This window comes from Neovison vison, chromosome 12 (assembly GCF_020171115.1).
Source record: "Neovison vison isolate M4711 chromosome 12, ASM_NN_V1, whole genome shotgun sequence".
NCBI lineage: Eukaryota > Metazoa > Chordata > Mammalia > Carnivora > Mustelidae > Neogale > Neogale vison.
Genome location: NC_058102.1, coordinates 132,884,951 through 132,906,913, shown reverse-complemented (window position 1 = coordinate 132,906,913; position 21,963 = coordinate 132,884,951). Strand labels below are relative to the sequence as shown.

At 35.5% G+C, this 21,963-nt stretch overlaps 1 protein-coding gene across 1 annotated transcript in view; it reads right to left on the bottom strand.

The window, feature by feature from the left end:
- Nucleotides 1–21,590, bottom strand: part of MYO3A (myosin IIIA) — a 218,340-nt gene extending 196,750 nt beyond the window's left edge. The window contains exons 1-2 of the mRNA XM_044227979.1: nt 21,423–21,590; nt 18,517–18,651 (exon numbers count right to left, since the gene is read on the bottom strand). Coding sequence (XP_044083914.1) covers nt 18,517–18,651; nt 21,423–21,590 — 303 coding nt within the window. The remainder of the gene's footprint in view (nt 1–18,516; nt 18,652–21,422) is intronic.
- Nucleotides 21,591–21,963: the final 373 nt, after the last annotated feature.

Here is a 21,963-nt window from a genome sequence, read left to right as displayed (position 1 = left end):
CCAAAGCCAAAATCAAGAATACAATGCTCAACCATCTGAGCCATCCAAGTGCACCACCGTTCATTCCCTTTTTGATGCTGAATATTCCATTGAATAGATAAGCCACTGTTTGTTTATTCACTAACTGAAAGACATTTGAGGTATTTCTAATTTGGGGCCATTATGACCAAAACCATTGTAAACATTGCATACAGGTCCTTACATGACTATACTTTTCATTTCTCTTGGGGTAAGTACCTAGGACAGGGGACTGTTGAGCCCTAGGAGTCCTATGTTTAACCTTCTAAGCATCATCCAAACTATTTGTCAAAGTAATTATCCCATTCTGCATTCCCACTAGTGGTGTAATATACCTTAATTGTTAAGAATAATCCACAATCATTTGAGCTAAAACTGACAGCCCAAGACTGAAAAACTCTGCATTAAAGAGATTAAATAACAGTTATCAAGACTATATGTTAAGTCTTGAATTATTACATGGGAAAATTATATTATTTACATGGGAAAAATATATTATTTACATGGGAAAATAATAATGAGCAAGTACTGTGGAATACCATAGATGGACTGATAACATCAAGTTGGAAGGGAAAAAAGGAGAAGATTTAAAGATAGGCTAGAATCTTCCCTTGAAGATGTTGACAAGTTTTCTCCTGCTGTTCTGGTGTACTGACTTTGGTTACGGTGTCTTCTGCAATTCAGAAGTGTACTTTGGGGAGAGGCGGATTCAAATTTATCTACTTTTTTCTTAATGTTCCCTATTTCACTTGGTCATGCTTAGAAGAAAGGCTTTTCCCTAAACTAAGATCATTACAACATTTCTGTGTTTTCTTTTTATGATTTTATGTCTTTTAAAATATTTTTATCTTTAATTCACTTACAGTATTTTACTTATTAATTTATTTCATTTCTTTAAAGATTTATTTCAGAGAGAGCGAGCAGGGGAGGGGCAGAGGGAGAGGGAGAAAAGGAATCTTAAGCAGGTTCCACGCCCTATGTGAAATTGATGCTTGAGCTGAAATCAAGAGTCGGAATCTCAACTCACGGAGCCATCCAGGTGGCCCTCACTTCCAGGGTTTTAAATGTGTAATATTTAGTTTGTTTCCAATAGTCTGCTACTGTATGAGATATGACCATTGCCATACACTGGATTCCAGTGAATGCCTGGGCCTTTCTCTAGATTATCTATGAAATTCCTCTGATTTCTCTGTTCTTGTGAAGTATCAACTTGTTTTAAAGCCTGTTTTAAAGCTTGTTTAACAGTTGGTTTATCAAATAAGTCATCTCTTATTATCTTTCCAAAAATTTCTGGGCTCTTCCTGCACATGTACTCTTCTAGATGAAATTCAGAATCAGCTTCTCAAAGACAGGACTATAAATAATTTGAGTAACACAATAAATTAATTGTTTCAATAATGTAATTATTTCATACAACATTTGAAAAAGAATGATCATTGATTGGTTGAAATTTTAACCATATGAAGATAGAATGACCAAAATTTTAAAAAAAAATGACCAATTACCAATCAATGACTCAAAGTTAAAAAAAAAAAGAAAGAAAGAAAAGAAAACTACTAAAGTGGAGAGGATTTTAAAATCCCACTAAAATCCTTAAATTATAGATCAAAAAGAAAAAGAAAACTCCAAAACATTATTTAAGTTTAATATGTGGAAGGACTAGAGTAAATTAAAGAGAATAAATAAATTATGAAAACCAGATATTCGTGTTTTACTTCCAGATAATGTGAATTTGAGATAACAGAAGCTTTATTTTTTCCTTTTATATCTTTTACTGTGCTGTTTGCTATATATTGTGATTATTAATAATATACATGCAACTTGTTTTCAGAAGTATTATTTAAAATAAATATCCAAATACTGCAGCTTTTGAAATATCCAGTTTCTGATACTTAGGTTTTATTAAAAATCCAAGCCCAATTTAACCATTTGCATACCATCATTGCTTTTCCAGGGTTTCATTAAAAAATTAGTGCCTGGTTAGAGAGTGCACTTGAACTAAAAATATTTGGTGCCTATTATATGCATGGCCCTATGATAGCTATTGACGGTCTACCTCAAGTTGAGAGTCTTGAAGACTTCTTGATGAGGGACAGAACTGGTCCCTTACCACTGCTTAGCATGGACCTTCTATCAGCACCCTTCCATGGGAGCATCTAGTCTGTTTTCAATGTTCACCTGGGCCTCACCTTCCCAAGATCCTAAACACTACCCTCACAGGGAAAGAGAGATTAAAGTACAAAGACCAAAAATAACTCCTGTTTAGAAACCAGGAAGAGAAGAGACAACAAAACAACATAAAATTGCAAAGGGATGGAAAGCAACAATGAAATCAGAGACAGAACTTCCCCAAAGTACAGAGACTGTGATGTGTGATATTTTTATCAGGAGGTCTCATTCTCCATCTGGGAGTAGTGTTAAGGTGGGAAACAAAGAGAAAGGGGAAAATGCCTTTTTCTTTTGTGTACCTACTTTGCAAAGGATAGGTACCTCAGATTTTATATCTTCTAGTATTTATAGCTCCAAAAGTTAAAGTGTGTAAATCTAGATGCCTGCACTTTGAAGTCATAAAATTCCCATTTTACATAGCTTGAGGCACAGACATTTTGCCCACTTACTCGTTGATTCATTTTTTTTTTTTTGATTACTTATGCTGAAGAAAAAAGCTGCCTCCAAATAGTTGTTTTTTTAAGAGGTTAATGACAGAGAAAATCACAAATGATGAAATATTTTTAAATTGAAAATCCTCCCCCTCGTGAAATCTATGCTGGTTCTCTGCTTGACTATGGTCTTGTCTGCTGGTAGGGGAAATTACTGCGTGAGGCTTTGTGTGGACCTTGGCCAAGAGAAATTGAAGATGTGGATGGTTCCCTCTTCTTAGACCCTGCCCAATGCCTCCTACTCATGTTTTGTACAGAGAATAGCAAAGTTTGTTTCTCTGGCTGCTGTGGTTTAGTCTCTAGGATAGAAAAGAGTCTTCTGAATGAAGGTTTAAGAAAGTAGGTTGAAATGAAAGCCCAACAGGGGAAGAGGGCAAATATAATAAACATGGAAATTATGAAACAGACTACAGATGCCAAATGTCAATAAACCACAAATTAATGTGTGGTTGAACTATTCCTAAAGATGATCGAAATGAAACAGCACCATGAATTCTCAAAACCTCACTGAGAATTATTGTTATTTCAAATATGCTCTTGGTGAAATATGCTTTTGCTCAACTAGCACAAAATACCTTTCTTTCATATAAAGAAAAGTAAAAACAATAAATTTTATTTTTTAAATTTTTTTTACTTATTTTCAGCATAACAGTATTCATTGTTTTTGTACCACACCCAGTGCTCCATGCAATCCGTGCCCTCTATAATACTGACCACCTGGTACCCCGACCTCCCACCCCACATCCCTTCAAAAAAAAAAAAAAAAACAATAAATTTTAAATCGAAGTGTACTTGTTTTTAAATGATCATGAAGGATTAAATATATAAAATGATGTTTCTGAATTAGGCAATACATCATTAAAAATGAAACTGACCTTAGGTTTTCCTTTAAAAAGAACCGCATCCAGATGAATGGTCATATTTAGCTTATGCAATTCTTAAATCACCAACATAAACTAAGATGGGGACTTGTAATGGGGGACTGAAAACCCTTAAGTATAGTTTTGAAACACAATGCTATCAGGAGCCCTTAGTGTTCTTTAATCGAAAAAAACTGAGGTATAATTTTCTTAAACCAGACTTATGCTAAAAACAGAGAAGCACTAAAAATGAATTCTCTAATCAGGCTACAGCCGAACATTTTAAAAAACAATCTAAATCAAAAGGGATGAGATTCTACAACAGACCATTACTACTAACTTCCAAAGACAGCCTTTATAAGTTTTCTAATGTATTCTGTCTACATGATGTTTGGAAAGCATATATTTCTACTCAAATTTCTGAAAGAAGGTTACTAATTTCTATAACTGGCATTTCTGACCTTTGCCATTTTTCAATTTTTTTTTCATTATTGGATCGGTTTCTGGATTCTTTATTTATTGTATTCATCTATCTAGCTTTTCCTGCAACAATATCCATCATATTAATAACTATACCTTTTTAACAAGAATTATATTTTCTCAGGCAAGTCTTTGTGATGTCAATTTTTTTTTCCTTCATTCTGGGAATGCTCTAAGGCCATATATAGTCTTAAGACCATATTCTGTGGGAGGCCACAAAAGAGAAACTTGTATTCTCTAAAACTCATTTCTAATTTTCACTTTGCTCATCAACATTTGTGTTTGAATATTTTTGTAGAAACCAGTCACAGTGAATGCCTACAGGTGAAACTTGGATCATATAGGTTCATGTGTAACATTAGAAGATACCTTTGTACCATATGCAAAGTAGCTGTGCCATTTCATGTTGCCTGAGCAAAATGAAAAGTTTGATGGACCCCACAATCTCACCAATATTCTGTTTTATTAGTCTGTAATTATAGTCACTTTAGTGGATGTGTAGTACAGTGTGATTGTGGTTTTAATTTAAATTTTACCAAAGATATTGAATATATTATATATATGCTTTTGTGAAGACTTCAAGTTTTTTACTTATTTCTTAAAAATTTGGGTAGATGCACTTTGTTAGGTGAAATTTCCATCTATTCCTCATGTGCTGAAAGTGTCTTATCACAAAGGGGTATTGAATTTTGGCAGGTGTTTTCCATGATTTTTTTTTCTTTGATTCTTCTAATGCAGTGAATTGTAATGCAGAAAATTTTAATTTTTTATTAATATTTTAGTAAACTTGTGTGCTAGGGACAGGCCCATTTAATCATGATCTATTAACATTTTCATATATGTTACTGAATTTGTCAATATTTTATGAAGGATGTTTACATATATACTTATGTGGAATGTTAGAATATAGTTTTCTTTTTTTGTAATATCTTCACTTTCTCTTGTCAGTATAATGCTGGCCTTATAGATGGTCAACAAGATTGATTCTTTCTTAAAGATGTCATAGGATTGGTTTTTCCCCCAGAATGGAATTGTGAAGAACTCTGTGGACCTATTCCCCCATGAAACAACAAGAACTGGTAAAAATTTAAAAATAAACAACCATTTAATGTCTTCAGAAATTGTTATAAGGACATACAGCAAATGAAGAAACATTGGAGAACAAAACTCAATCTTGGTAAGAATAGTTAAGAGTCTGTGGTAACCGAACTACCCTGCTGTCCTCACCCCCAACCAGTGACAAAAGATCTACTCAGCGTGAACATAACCAAGAAGAAAGGGTGCCCCTCCCATCAGCTCCTGAATGGGAGGTCTATGGTATCTTTTTTGGGAGGGGCAGACCACCAGCATTTCTCACCCCTTACCCAACTTTGTGCTACCAAGCCAGCTATAGAGTCCACCTCCCTAATCCACAGTGCTGCTTCTCAAACAGGATGAGATGGGCCACTCTCCAAAACATGCTGCCAGTTCCAGAACAGTGGCTCAGATATTTTGCCCAGGGAGAGAGGCAGGCCACAAAAACAGAGAGCTCCAAGTTTGAACCTGACATCTGAAAGAGAGTGGGGAAGATCAAGCCTAAGGATTTTCTTGAAAACAGTGGAGGCTTTGGTAATTACAAGGAGGCAGGTAACTCCATGAGAACAAGTAGGTAGCTACAGACCAGCTAGCTTAACAGAGAGATTCAAGGAAAGAAGCAACTAAGAATAACTCTCTTGGGGTCAGAAAAATCTCTAAGGACTCACCTCAAAGAGCACCCAGGCATAGACCCAAATTAATTAGATCAGACTGGGAAGCAATTTTTGCCCCAGGACATTGTTGAAAACAATAGAGGAATCAGCTGGTAATTAGTGGAGCCTAATAAATGAGTGTTCACCATAGAGACAGAAAGCCTTCTAGAAAGATCAGGCAAGAAGAGGTGGAAAGCACTGTTAAACCCATTGCCATCTGAGGGTGACTGCACATACCCAAAGCGTACCCTCTGAGGAGGAACATCAGAGGCTTTATACCACGGGGGATAAGCCAAGTTGCTAAACAAACAAGCAAACAAAAAAATAAGCTTCCCCTTATCAATATCTAGAAGTCCTATAATACATTAAATATATGACATAGAATATCTAGTTTTTAATCAAAAAAATTATGATATGCAAAGAAACAGAAAAGTGTCATTAATACACACAAAAAAGAGCAGGCCACAGAAACTGCCCATGAGAAAGCCCAGATGATGAACTCAGTAGACAAAGACTTCAAAGTAGGAATTATAAATATGTTCAGAGGATTAAAGAAAATCATGCTTTAAGAAGTGAGGAATGGTATGATGATAATGTCTCATCAATAAAAAATATGAATAAAGAGATGGAACTCATAAAAAAAGAACCAAATGAAAGTTCTGGAGACAAAAATTATATTACAGTAATGTATATGATAAATTCAACAGGGAACCTCACCAGTAGATTTGAAGTGGCAGAAGAAAGAACCCGCAAACTTGAAGTTAGATTGATAGAGGTTATGAAATGTGAGAGAAGACAGAAGTAAGATAAATGAACAGTTTCAAGGAAATGTATGTATGCCCATAGAAATGTATGGGTGTGCCAGAAGAAAGAGAGAATAAGGAGCAGAAAAAGATAGTGCAAGAAGCAATAGCTGAATCTTCCCAAGTTTGATCAAAAACAATATTATTCTATACATCCAAGAAGCTCAATGAACTCAAGTAGAATAAACACAGAGATCCATAGTCAGATAAAATAAAAATAGCCTAAGATTAAAAAAAAAAAGTATCTTGAAAATAATAGGAGAAAATTAATTGTTATGGGAAAAAGAACCCTAATAAGATTAACTGCTGACTTCTTATCAGGAACTACTGAGCCCAGAAGGGAGAAGGAAGATATATTCCAGGGGCTCAATAAAAATATCTGTCCATCAAGAGTCTTCTATCCAGCAAGAATATCTTCAAAATTAAAGAGGAAATTAATACATTGCTATGTAAACAAAATCGAGGTAATTTGTTGCTAGCAGATCCAACTTCTAAGAAATACTAAAGAATTCTTTTGGATTAAAGCAAGTCATCACAGAGAGTTATTTGAAACCACATTAGAAAATAAAGAGCATTAGAAAAGGTAATTATTTTTTAAAATTTTTTATTTTTTTAAGATTTTATTTATTTATAATCACAAGATCACAAGCAGACAGAGAGGCAGGCAGGGGTTGGGAGGGAAGCAGGCTCCCCACTGAGTGGAGAGCCCAATGTGGGGCTCGATCCCAGGACCCTGGGATCATGACCTGAGCGAAGGCAGAGGCTTTAACCCACTGAGGCACCCAGGTGCCCCAGTAAAGGTAATTATATTACCATAAAAGACAGTATACATGCTTATTACTTTTTCCTTAACTGATTTCAAAAGCAATCCTATAAAACAACATGTACACAATCGTATTATTTGGTCTACAGTATATAGAAATGCAATATGTTTGACAGTAAGAGCACTAAAGAGGTGGGCTGGGAAAAGTTGGATTGATGTGATGATACCAGAGGGTAACTGGAATTCACAGGAAGAAATGAAAAGAACTGAAAATGTTAAGTAAGAAAGTTAATATAAAAAACCCTATGATTATACACTTGCTGTCCTTTCTTCTCTCAACTTTGTCAAGATACATAAAATTATATACAGTCGTTATAAAAATTATTGTACCATTTATGTGAAACGTATAACAATGATAGTTGTAAAAATGAGTAAGACAGACTAGAAATATACAGGAAGAATAATTTCTCTATCTCTCTGGAATTTAGTTGGTATAAATATTTGATAGAATTTATCAGCGAAGAAACTGGGTGTGGTGTTCTCTTTATTCTTTATGGGAAGGATTATGAATTAAGTTTTTTTTTTAAGATTTTATTTATTTATTTGACAGACAGAGATCACAAGTAGAGAGGCAAGCAGAGAGGAGGGTGGGAAGCAGGCTCCCTGCTGAGCAGAGAGCCCGATGCAGGGCTTTATCCCAAGACCCTAAGATCATGACCTGAGCTGAAAGCAGAGGCTTTAACCCACTGAGCTACCCAGATGCCCCAGTTTCTTTTATTAATATAAAGCTATTTACGTTTTCTACTTCTCATATCAGTTTTATAGTTTGTGTCTTTCAAGGACAACATCAGATAATCAGTTGCCAAATTTATTAACGTAAAGTTGTTTGTGGGGCGGCTTGGTGGCTCAGTGAGTTAAGCATCTGACTTTTGATTTCAGCTCAGGTCATGATCTTGTGGTCATGAGGTGTATCTGTTTCAGATTCTTTCTCTCCTTTCCTCTCCTCCCACACCCCGCTTGCACACCCTCTGTCTCTTATATATGAATCAATAAAAAAACTCCAAAAAATATAAAGTTGTTCATTACATTTCATTACTACCATGCTAATGTCTATAGATACTGTAGTGATTTCCCTATTTGATCCCTAAAATTGGGAATTTGTACGTCATCATTTTTTTCTGGATCTATCTAGAGAGATTGGTCCAGTTCATTAATGACTTTCAAAGAACCAACTTTGGCTTTCGTGGTCTCTGTTTTTGTTCATTTTCTATTGATGCTTATTATTATCTTCATTATTTATTTTCTTCAGCTTCCACTGTATTTCATTTGCTTTGATTTCTTTAGCATTTTAAGGCAAAAAATGACAAACTGGTATTGAACCTTTCTTCTTTTCTAAAATAAGCATTGAAAGGAAGTATAAATGTCCATCTAGCTACCGCCTAACTGAATCTCAGAACTTTGATATGTCATGTTTCCATTACCGTTTCAAACTATTTTCTCATTTTCCTTAAAACTTCCTTTCTGAGCTACGGGTTACTTTTGAAGTACATGGTCTAATTTCCAAATATTTGGGAGTTTTTCTGATATCTTCATTTTTAATTTAATTCTCTTATGGTCAGGCAATATACTTGTCATGATTTCACTATTTTTAAATTTGTTGAGATTTGTTTCACAGTCCAGAAAACTCAAGTGCTCTTTGTTATACTGATTTTCTACTTATTTTTTAAATTACTGGGGATAGAATGTTGAATTTTCCTTTTAATGTTGTGAATATATTGGGCTCCCTGCTTGGCAGGGAATCTGCCTCTTCCCCTCTCTCTCCCTTTGTATGCTCACACTCTCTCTCAAATAAATAAATACATCTATCAGAATATGTCCGTTTCTTTTTTCAATTTAATAGTTTCTGTTTCATGTATTTTAAAGCCTTGTTATTGAGTACATATTAAAGCTTAAGTACATTTGACCTTTTGTTTTTGACTTGTATATCGACCCTCCCTCTCTATCTCTGTTTCTCTATATACTTAAAGTGTTTGTATTTTGTCTTGCTTTTCATCCAATTTGGCCATTGCCGCCTTTGAAATGGAGAGTTTAGACTATTTCCATTTAATGTAATTATGAATAAGGTTAGGCTTAAGTCTACCATTTCTTATTTTTTTTTCTGTTTTTCTTTTAATCTTCTTTTCCTATTTTCCTACTTTCTCTGGTTTGAATGTTTGTAGTATCCCATTTTATCCTCTATTGGCCTATTAGCTATACTTATTCATTTTATTGTTTTTTTAGTGCTTGCTTTAGTGTTTCCAATATGCCTCTTTAACTTATTACAGTCTCCTTAAAATAATATTACAGTAGTTCACACATAGTATAAAACTCTTAAAACTATATATTTCCATTTTTCCTCTGCAGTCTTTATTTTTGCCATACATTTTAGTTTTACATGCTAAAACCCCCAAAATATGTAGCTATAATTATGGATTTAATCATGACTTCTCTTTTAAAAATACTGAAATAATATTATTAAAAATATTTTTAATATAAAATAAAAAGTTTCTTATTTATCCTTCTATTTACCACTAATGGTATTTTTCTTTTCTTTTTGTAGATCTGAGTTTCCATCTTTTTTTAAAGATTTTATTTGCTTGTTTGAGAGATAGGGTGTGTGCACAACTGGGAGTAAAGTGGAGAAAGGGCAGAGGGAGAGGGAGAAGCAGCCTCCCCACTGAACAGGAAGCCTGATGTGGGGCTCCATTCCAGCACCCCAGGATCATGACCTGAGCCAAAGGCAGACACCAACCAAGTGAGCCATGCAGGCACCCCTCTGAGTTTCCACCTAAAATCATTTTCCTTCAGCCTGAAAGTCTTTCTTTGACATTTTCTATAGTACATGTCTCTGGTGGTAAATTCTTGTCCTTTGATGAAAATGCTTGTCCTTATTTTGCCTTCATTTATGAGTAACATTTTCACTGTACACAGAAATGTTGAGAGCACTTTTTTCCCCCAGTGCTTTAAAGATACCATTCCACTGTATTGGTTGTCAGTAGCGACTCTTACCTTTGACTCCTCAGTGTAATGAAATCTTTTTCCCTCTTGGTGCTTTTGTTTATTTTTCTTCATTTTGAGTGTTTGACATCTTGATGATGGCATATCTTCATGTAGTTTTTTTTCTCCTACAGTGGAGATTCTGGGCTTCTGACATCTACAGTTTCTCAGTGTTCACAAAATTCAGAAAGATTTCAGCCATTACCTCCCCCAACCCTCACTCCCGTTTTCAGACTGCAATTACATGTAGCTTAGAATACTAGGTAATGTCCTTTAGGTCACAGGGTCTTTTTATCTCCCCCTTTCATTTTTTCTATCTGGTCAGTCAGGACAGCTTTTATTTTCCTGTTTTCAAGTTCACTGATTTTCACTTCTATACACTTTACTTCTAATCTGCTGTTAAACTCAATATTATATATTTTTCACTACTGATATATTTTTCAGTTCTGGCAGTTACATTCAATTCTTTTCTATAGTTTCCCTTTCAACATCATGTTCATGTTTTCCTTGAAATTCTTGAACATATTCATAATATCTGTTTTAAAATTCTTACCTGCTAATTCATCAACTTTGTTATTTCTGGGTCTGTTTCTATTGACTAATTTTTCTTCTGAAAAATCTGAATCTTCTGGAATCTTCTAAAAAATCACATTTTCCTGCTTCTTTATATATTGAGTAATTTTTTACTGGATACTAGATTTTATTAATTTTATATTTGAATTCCTAGATTCTGCTATCTTCCATTAATGAATGCTGAGTTTTGTTCTGGCATACAATTAATTTACTTATGGACCAATGTGAACCTTTCAAGCCTTGTTTTTGAACTTTTTATGGGTATGCCTAGTGTAGCTCTTATTCTAGGGCTAATCTAGCCTTTCCTCTAATGCACAAGCTTTCAAGGGGTTTACTAAATGCCTCAGGTGTTTGACAAAGTTTCTTCATTTTGGTTGGTCAGAACTCAAGCATCTCTAAACCCTGCACAAACTCTGGCAGTTGTTCAGATTACGACTTTTCAGTAATTCTCTCCCTGATCCTTTACCCAACTACCTGAAATCTTGCTCCATACATAACCAGCTTGGTTTTCAGTCAAATACCTCTTTGAAGATTTCTGAAGATTTCTTTCTGCTTATCATCTCTGTGCAAGTCTGAGCCACATCTGCTTTTCCAGTCTTTTCAGTTCTGCAAGATTGCAGTGACCTTCATAAGAATGCCCTCCTAGAGCCTGTGGTCTGGAAACTGCCTCCAAGAATAAAGCTGAGGTTATTGTAGAACTCCCCTTATTTATCTCCTTTACCAATGTCATAGTCCTGAGTTTTTTTTTCAATGTTTGAAAAGTGTTTCTTATATAAAAATATATTTTACTCAGTTCTCTAGTTATTTGTGGTATAAAAACATGAAGACAGAAGTTACTATCAAGGCCAGAAGCAGAAGTCCAGGATTATTTTTATGTACACTGAAATTTGAGAACCTCTGACAGTGTTTTCTGAACTTTCTTTTTTTTTTTTAAGATTTTATTTATTTATCTGATAGAAATCACAAGTAGGCAGAGAGGCACACAGAGAGAGAGAGGAGGAAGCAGGCCCCATACTGAGCAGAGAACCCGATGTAGGGCTCGATCCCAGGACCCTGGGATCATGACCTGAGTCGAAGGCAGAGGCTTTAACCCACTGAGCCACCAGGCACCCCATGAACTTTCTTTTGATAAGAATCACTTTAGTACTTATTATAAAAAGCAGTTTCCAAAAGCTCATTCTCAGAGTTTTTGCTTTGAGATGAAGGTTATGCTTATCATCAGAGTATTGGAGGAAATATTAAAAAATGAAAGTAACCAACTATCCTCTCTTTCTCGGGCGGCAGATTAAAATGTTACCTCTCAAATAGCCTTTCTTTGACTTGTCTCTTCATAAAAAGTCTTCTCTTTAATTATTAACACCTCATTTATATTCTTCATAGCACTAACAAAAATGTATAATCATTTAATTAGTTTATTTAGCCTATGTTGTCTTTTTCCAACATTAGACTATAAGCACCATGATGACCGTGTTTTTCTGGTTCTCTATTGGATGCCCCAAACCTACCAAAAGAGAAAGGGGTACTAATAGGTATAGATCATTCCAACTTGGGCCTGGCCCAAAGTAACAGTATACCTATGGAATTAATAAATGACTGTATGAGAAAACTTAAGTTCTGTACACTAACGCACGCACACCTATACACATACCAAATGACAGAAGGGCATCTTTTCACATGGTCTGGAAAGTACCTCTTCAAAGTGTGGATGTCTGATTAATTTCAACAAAATAATGTACCAAATTCTGCATTCCAATAAAATACTGATACAATATGAATTAGAATGGCACTATCACCTAGTAGAGGTTTCCTAATGGGTAGTGTCTAACATCAGTTTTCACATTACTTTTCTAATGTGTACGCTAGAAGCAGTATTTTTTAAGGTATCATTGACACAAAATATAATTGACTCATTTAAATATGCAGTTTGATGTTGTTTGGTAATTTGTATACAATCACGTAACCACTAAATCAAGATATAAAACAATTCCCTCATCTTAAAAGGTTTCAAAATTCTTAGAAAAATGCCATAAAATTCTGGTAATGTCAGAAATAAGAAATCTATGATTAAAAAAAATCAAAAGAAAAGAACTTAGCAGAAATATTTTAGTGGCTGATAAAAATACACTGATTTGCCAGGTGGCAAAATATCTCTGGTGACCTCATGCTTTTCCCCTCTGAAATAATACTACAGATTTCAATCCCACTCAAAGAGCAGATGCTTTCGCAATCACTGGAGTACCATTAGGGAAGAAAAACATCCAAGTGTGGTATTTGTTATTTATATATTTCCTGTGTTAAGAGAGGGTGAAGAAGTTTAGACTTTTAGACTGCTTTTTCCATCTTGCCTTTTAAATAAAAAAATAAAATGGAACGACTCTAGGTAATTTGCTGTCTGTTCTGTTGCAAGAACACCAAATAAGAGGCTTTTATAGGAGAGTGGGAAGGGTTGTTCCAGCCCTAAGAACATGAAAGGAATCATCCTGTCAGCGGGCTACTCCACTGTAATTGAGCATAGCTAAAGGAAGGAAGGAACAATGCTGTGCCATTAGGGCAACTCAGCCAAGCTTCCCACTCTTGCCCCGCTTTTCCCTGACCCCTCCCACACCCACAAACCTGCAGTGGCTTTGTCACCCGGTCTGTGTACATGTTCTCTCCAACATGGTAACATTAAAGGGTTAACTGGGCAAATACAAACCACTTGTTCGTGGTGACTCACGTTCTTTCCTTCAGCCTATGCGTCCTTTCCTCTTGACAGGTTTTATCTTACCGACGAGAGGGAAGTGTAAAAACAATGCATGAGAATCAGAGTAGTATTTATTGTCTATGAAAACTGTGTTTACCTGAAATGTACCTTTATGACTAGTTACTGAATTTTTTTTTTTAGTTTTTTTTTTTTTTTTTTTAGTTACTGAATTTTTGTGCTTCCCAGTACTGCCTGTAATTTCTAGTCTTTGATCTCTTGAAAGGGATATAATTTTAAAGAGAAAAACCGTTATAATTGGAAAGCAATGGGAGAAAGCGATGTCACTGTTAAGAATGAACAAATCAGGACGGATTCAGATAACTCACAGAATGCAATCTGCAGCACCCCTAAGAAAAGAGCAGTTATAGCTAGGATGGGATTCTGAAGGGAGGGGTCTCTCCACAGAAAGGTGTCTGAACTCTGATTTTTTACTTCATTATGGCAGAGGGCACACTAAGCAAAAAGCCCCTAGGACAGAAGGCTGGATTCCTTACCTCCTTAAAATGTGGCTATTCTTCCAACCAAGAAGGGGGGTAATTATCGTTAAATCTCAGTTCCCTTTGTGTCCATCAGTAGCAAATTCTTTTTTTTTTTTTTTAATGTATTTATTTGACAGAGATCACAAGCAGGCAGGCAGAGAGAGAGAGAGAGAGAGGAGGAAGCAGGCTCCCCGCCGAGCAGGGAGCCCGATGCGGGAACTCGATCCCAGGACCCTGAGATCATGACCTGAGCCGAAGATAGAGGCTTTAACCCACTGAGCCACCCAGGTGCCCCCATCAGTAGCAAATTCTTAATACCAGACTGATTTAACTCAATTTTGACTCTTCGTTTTTAGTCTCCTGGGTCAGTGATAAACATATGCAGAAAGCTGACCACCTCCCCCCTCCCCCCTCTCTGGCCCCCTCTGTCTCCACTACTGATGCTCAGAATAGACACTAGCACATGAAGCACAAAGACAAAAAGAGGTATCTATATTTTACTAAGCAGGTCAATCAAGAAATATGGTAATAATAAGTAGACACAAATATATGTATGGTATTTTAAAATGGGATATAAGTAAAAAAAAAATATATTAGGTTCTCCCTTTATGCCTACAATATTAGAAAAACCGAAAATACTAAGTGACAATAAAAAGCCCCATAGACATTCTATCGGTTCCCACAGCAGAAAACTTTCCACGTCATCTGTTATTGGACAGTTCCATTTCAAATATGCAACTAGAATTTCAGAGGGCTAGCAACGAGCGCTCTTTTCCTAAATCTGGACAACCATTAGCCCGTCTGAAAGTGAACGTACAGAACTGAGAAGGAAATAATTCCCAAACAGGGTTCTGTGTATTATTAATGCTCAAAAACTTAATAAAACAAAATGAAAGCAAAGTACAAAGGGAAAATACAGGAAAGAGAAAAATTGTATCAAACTGAAAGAAATAATTCAAGAATCACAACTAATTAATGGAGAAAAGAGGCCCGTAAGATTGGAGTAAGTCTTATTTTTCTTATTTGGATCAAAGTGTAAATAAAATGATTTTTCATGGTGAAATATCACCGAGCAGGAGTGTTTCCAAGCTGGGACGGCCTCCCCACATGCCAGGCTGACCATGAGGGGTGTCTCTAATCATTCACCCCCCCAGAGGACACCACCTTCTCGAAGCAGATACACGCCAGAAGGCCACTGCTGTTAACATGATTCGGGGGAATATCACAGCCTCTCCCTGGCCACTCTTTGCTTATCCTCATGCAAAATAATTTATTTGGGCTTTGTTACAATAAGAGGTATAATTAGCAGTCATTTTGTAGAATAAGGTATTGATGCCACAAGCCAATTTTCTGAAAGCGCAGTACTGCAGCACCTGTACCATTCATGTTTATAAATCAGGTAATTGTACATCAAGCCACTTCAGTGTGTATGTAATTAGTCTAATTTACATATGTAAATCAATTATCTTATACACAGTTTGCCAACTTCTTGCTTTCCTTTATTTTTCCCCTCATGTTGCAAGCTCAGATAGATCAGATTTCCAAAATATCATTTTAATAAACTATCAGGGTTTTTTTCCTCAAGCCATTTAGGGATATTTCCAATTCCTCCATCTGATAATAAAACGCAAGGACAAAGTTCAAAGAAGCTGTAAGTCTCTGCTGATTCATTATATCAGGAAGCTGCTTTACTTGTACTGGATGTTCCAAACCCTTTTAATCAATCTTTTCTGCTCTCACAAAAGAACATTTCTCTATGCTCAGGTGTCTCCAACTCTCACCTAATTTCAAGTGACAATACTGAGAAATGACAATATAATTAGAATACAGATTTGATAGGCATAAAAGACAATGACTGATCTCATTCAATTTTTTAAACTCTGGGCAAAGATCTATACCTTTACCCTTGCCATTTAGGCCTACCTGACTCTCCATTCAAATGCTAGTCTACCAGTGATTCCACAATGGAAAAAAATTGAAGATGCATTACTGAAAATGTTTTGAAGGATATAAAAATACAGAATTTTATTCAAGACCACATTAAGGATCAGCACAGCATTAGGTCTCAAATATGAACAAAAAATGAAATAAACTTCAAAAATTCTCCATTTATTTTAGAGAAAATGTTTTAAGTTCATAATGTACATTCTATTACTTAAGTAAAATTTAGATGACTAAAAGTTTTGCTTCATTTTAATATGTGACTTAACTACAACTATAAAGTGATCTTAATAGATAAAAACAAAGTAATTCTCAAATGATAATACACTGCCTATTTTTTAAAGAACAAAAATGGTTATTTAAAAAATTTTTAAATTTCCATAAAATAAAGTAATACACAGTTTTAGATTCTGAAAGGGTACTTGAAAACACTTTCAGATTTCTGGAAGGAATTCTGAAAAGAATTAAAAGAATTAAAGGTGGTTGATGAAACATATAAATTTATTTCCTCTCACTCATTTATCTCTGTTAAAATGCTAGGGAATCAAAAAGTATAAAAGTATAAACCACAAGAAAAAAGAGAACAGAAAAAGAGAGAGCAGTATATAAAAGATTTCAACAAAACTTTTCAATATGGAAAGACTGAGTGGTGATGACTGATTTGGTAATGAGGGAAGCCACAAAATAAAGCACGAGGTGAGAACTATTTTGTGGTTACCTGTGCACATCAACCTAGGAGTTGGGAAGGGAGGGGCAGAAAACAAGGGATCCTTTGGAAGTGTCTACTCAAAAGACTTGACACCCTCTTATCTCACATACAAAATATCAACATCCAGGAGCCTGTCCCAGCACTTCTCACATACTTACACATTCAGGCAAGAGATTAGAGGTTTTATTCCCTAGAGAAACTGAAGGGACTCGAGATTTGGTGGCATCAGTACAATGGATAATAAGAAGAAGGTGTATGAGACAGGGAAGTGAGCTTGGAAAGGGGAGGCCAAAGGATTCAGGGAACGGTAGGTTCCATGTAAGTGACCAGCCCAGACACCAGAGAGCTCGGTCTGATATGTGCCAGAACTCCACTGTGGAGCAGGACGACATAGGGTTCCAGAAGCATGAAGCTAAAACTCAGCACACAGATTATAAAATGAAGAGTAGAGAACCTCAGCCATGTATTTCCAGATACACTTCATAAGCACAGATCTGCTCAGGAGAACGTGGCACTACTAAACTGAATCGGCATTCCTACAGCTCTGTATTACAAACCTTTTGGTTTTCCTTGCTTTTTGTTAACCAGGTGAATGTATTTATTTTGCAAAGAGTAAAAATGATTAAGTCTATCTGAAATTATGTTGAATGAAAAATAGGATAAATTCATAAATAATACCGCCAATCATTTTAAACATACCAAAAAAAAAAAAAAGATGAAGGAAATATGTTAAATGTTGAGAGGGGTTCTTTTTATAGTTTCAAGTATTTTCTACAATGATCAGCTATCTAAAGTCATTTAAAGAATTATTTAAAAGGCGTAATAGAAAAAATATAAAGTATGAAAACCGTACAGTTTGTAAGTGTGTCACGGCAGAAAAAACCAACAAAACTTTCTGAAAGAAATACAATAATCAAATGCTAATAAAATCATAATGAACATAATAAATATATACTATTACAGTAAACCAATGAAGGTTTTCCTAGTCCTGAGTTTGATAAAAACAACTATTTAAAACACTTGTGAATTTTTACCAGAATTAACGATTACCTTGCTTTAATAATATTCAATGAAAATCAGAAAAACTACATTCTTTTAGGACAGTTACCTTACTTGACAGGGCACCTTCCTGTATGTATTCCTGCATCAGACAGAACCCACTCCTAGGAGATGCTACAGCTTCCCTTTGGGGACTTACTTAGTATTCAACACCATTTCTGATAATGGTTCCCCCCCCCCGTAAATGTAAATACCTGGTTCTATAGTTTATGACATTAGTATTCAATAAGGACAGAAAAAAAAATCACAGCTTTCCATTTTTGTCTAATGAAGCCTCACTTACATTAATTTTCTCTCGTACCCTAGCACCTGGCACAGAGCCTCTGTCACATGTTAGCTGAGCTAAATACAGATGAATAAATCAATATTTTAATGAAGTCCCTTTCCAGCTTGTTCTTCTGCAAGGCAAAGAACCCCTGTTTCTTGAGTCTTTTATTATGGAGATGTTTCCTCTTAGTCATTAATAGTCTTTGTGGCTTTTCTTTAATTTCTTAATGTGTCCTAAAAGGACAAGGCCAGAACGGGGCACAACATTCTGCTAAGCCTGTGACCAGTTAGGAACAAATTAAAGGAAGGGTTTCCTGGTGTCCATGTTACATAAACATTCAGTCATCCCAAGGCTACACTGTAAATTTCCACACAGAGAATAATGTTGAAACACTCACCTCAAGAACCAACCACAACTTGTCTCCATTTATTTTATCTTTCTTAAAGTACATCCCGTAGAATCTGACCACATTGGGGTGGTCGGAAAGCGTCTTTAAGATGTTATACTCTGCTTCAATCTCTTCGTCAATGTCCTAGTTTCAAAAAGTCAAAGGAAGAGAAACCATGAGAAAAACATGAATTACATCAAAGAGACACATTAGAGACCACCAAATAGAGAATTTAATTTTGTCAAAGCAAGGTTATAATAATGGCTTTTATTGTGCTCAATAGTACATATTAAAATTTCTCATGCCATTATGTAAGGGGAGAGATTGTGATTTTCCTGCTGATCAAATACATCTCTAATTATGTTAATTTCACTGAGTTAAAAAGGGACAAATAAAAGACTATTTTTGTATGCAATTAGGAAGAAACATACATGAAAAAGGATTCCAAAGGATATTCTTTTCTTTGCAGTGTTAACTTTGTTTCTTTGGCAAAGCCACTGATTTGAAATAAAAACTTTTAGGTGGTTTATTTGGTGCCTTTGAAATAGACAATATATAGAAGTTTTCAAAAAGTAGTCATAAAAGCAATAAATGCCTATCTTTCCAAAAAAATAAAATAAAGTTACACATAAGATGCCATTTAGCCTTCAGTTCGCTAAAGGCTCATTTGCCAGAAACAGAACAGGTTGTTACCCTTGCCAACAAAGATGAAAGATAAACACTTCGTCATGTTTGTAGAAAACCACAACCCATGAAAGGACTCAGAGTAGTAATAAGAGAAAGGCTTCGAACACTGTTTTTACAGCAACATTTGGTGTCCACATTGTTTTATGACAAAATCATGTAATCACAGAGCCGGAAAGAATTTTAGATCAGAGCTCTAATTTGAGAAAAAGCAGCTAAAGCTCAGAGAGGTTGGTCACAGAGCTGGTGAGTGTAAGATCAGGACTAGCTTGCAAGTCCCCTGCCTCCTTCTTTCTAATCCCATTCATTGTATCTCGTATCAAAAGTTATAATAGTAAGACTCTCCTAATAAAAAAAAAGCCACTCTATAAAATGCTTGGGATGCATTTAAATTTATTTCACGAAGATTATAATCTCTTGGTTATAAATCTTTTTTATTTGGCTTGTGACATTATGAAGGAAGAGGAAATGGATAATTCTGAGAAAAACATACATGTACTATGACAAGAATAAAAGCAGCAAAAGAGCCAATGTCATACCAGAGTTATGAAACCAATATATTTTATTAAAGCAATAGAACAAAACATGATTTTAAAGGTTCATAAGATACGAAACAGGAGCAAATTATAAAAGAATAATGTCTACATGTATTCACAGTCCATTTGTCCTTCTCCATTAAGAAGTGGAGGAATGGGAGAGCCATGCTGGTCATGGGACGGCATCCGGCTAGAGCCCTTTCTCTGGCCCAACCTATACTTGCAAAGACCAGAGGAGATAGGTACAGTCACTCTGGTATAGCTTCATTGATATTTGTGTCTCTCATCCTTCAGTTTACATGGTAAGGACTGCCTGGGTGGCTCCATTGGTTAAGCATCTGCTTTGGGCTCAGGTCATGATCTTGGGGTCCTGCGAGAGAACTCCATGTCAGACTCCCTGCTCAGTGGGGTGCTTCCTTCTCCCTTTGCCCCTCCCCCCACCCTTAATCCTGCTCATGCTCGCGCGCTCTCTCTCTCTCTTTCTTTCAAATAAACGAATAAACAAAATCTTTTTAAAAATGGTGAGAACTTTCCAATAGGGGAAGATGAAAACATTCCGCATCAGTTAAGCCTGGACATAGCTGTCTCTCTTTTTCTTCCCCCAGCGTATGTAATTTATTGCTTGAAAATAAACCCCTACTCTCCCTCTCCTCTGCTTAAAATAATATGAAACGCTGTAGTTATAATGGGTTTAGTAGGAATAAACAATCAAAAAAGAAAGTGCAATCCTGGAGACCTTTTGCAGAGTCCTACAGTTTGTTGGTGTTAAGATCTGTGACAAGGACCAAGAGTCCCATGTTCTTCCCAAACATATCACGTCATCCATCATGTGTGCAAGGGTCAGGTAACTGGAGAAACCACTCTCAATAGAAGTTCAGGGATTATGGGATCACTGACCTCCCTCTGGCTCACCCAAGTGCTGCGGGAGAGCTACAGATTTCCCAGGAGCTGAAAATGTTCCAAAACAGCCAGTTCTCATTCCCAGATAAAAAAAGCGGGGGGCAGGTGGGGAACTCATCCAACTTCTTTACACTCTTCAAGCCCTCCCCCCCAAAAAGCCTAGAAGATTCCCTTATCACAACTGTTATTTCAAAAAAAGCAAAAGAGTACCCCTACTGGCGCATCACTTACAGAGGCCAAAAGACTACATATGAAAGTTCAGTTTTTCACAAGGAAACTGACCCTGATTATAAGGGAATACCATTTCTGCTTTGGAAACATTTCAGCAAACCTGAAAATTAATTTCCTATCTCTGAGAGAAATATAATTTAACATAAAATATTTCTGGGTTAGCTTAAGAGATATTCTGCCTGAAACCTAAATAAAGGCAGGAAGAAAAAGATCTGGCCAAGATGACATCTGGAATGACTTCTAGATCCTTGAGTCTGTTCTTACAACCTTTCTAAAATCTAAAATAACCTTAAATCAACTGCCGAGCTATTAAGAGCTGTATTTATTCATTTATGTATTTGTATTATATGTTTGTTCAATTAAATATTTATTGGTCCCTACTGTATATGTTAAGTGTGTAAACAAGAAAAACCTAACAAACGGACTTTTTTTTTTTTACATTTTCTTCAACGGCAATTGACATTGTGACAAATCAATAAAGTTACTGTAGACTTTTTAACTCTTTAGTACAAATAAAAACAAAGTTAGTTCGTAGGAAAAAACTGAAAAAATAATGTGACATACATGAATTGGGTCCAGAATTTTCACTGCTGCTTTTTGGCCATTTTTCTTATTCAACACTTTAAAAACTTTCCCGTAAGTTCCTTTGCCAATTGTTTCGGTGATTTCCCATGTATCAGAAGGATCAGGAAAGTTATCAAAGATGATTGTTTTTCCAGTTAATGGAAGCATCTCACAAGTCTAAATCCCTAGAGAGAAAAAGTACAGTTTCAGCTACATTTGATTGGGGATACTAAATCGCACACATAAACTCATGGGAAAATATCTAACATTTCACTGACATGATATAAAATATACAGCAGTAACCAAATGTACTCAGAATTACAAAAAATTTTAATTTCAATTCTTTTTGCAAATAGATTAATAGGAGTTTAATAATCCTTTGTAAACAGAGCTTTATTTCTATGTTTAATACAGTCCCATATCAATTGCTCTTCATTCTTCTCATTAAAATAAGAGGCACATATTTAAATCACTTTGATATACTGCTTTATATTCAGATATTAATACAATGAATAAAAAAATTAAAATTAACCTTAGAGAT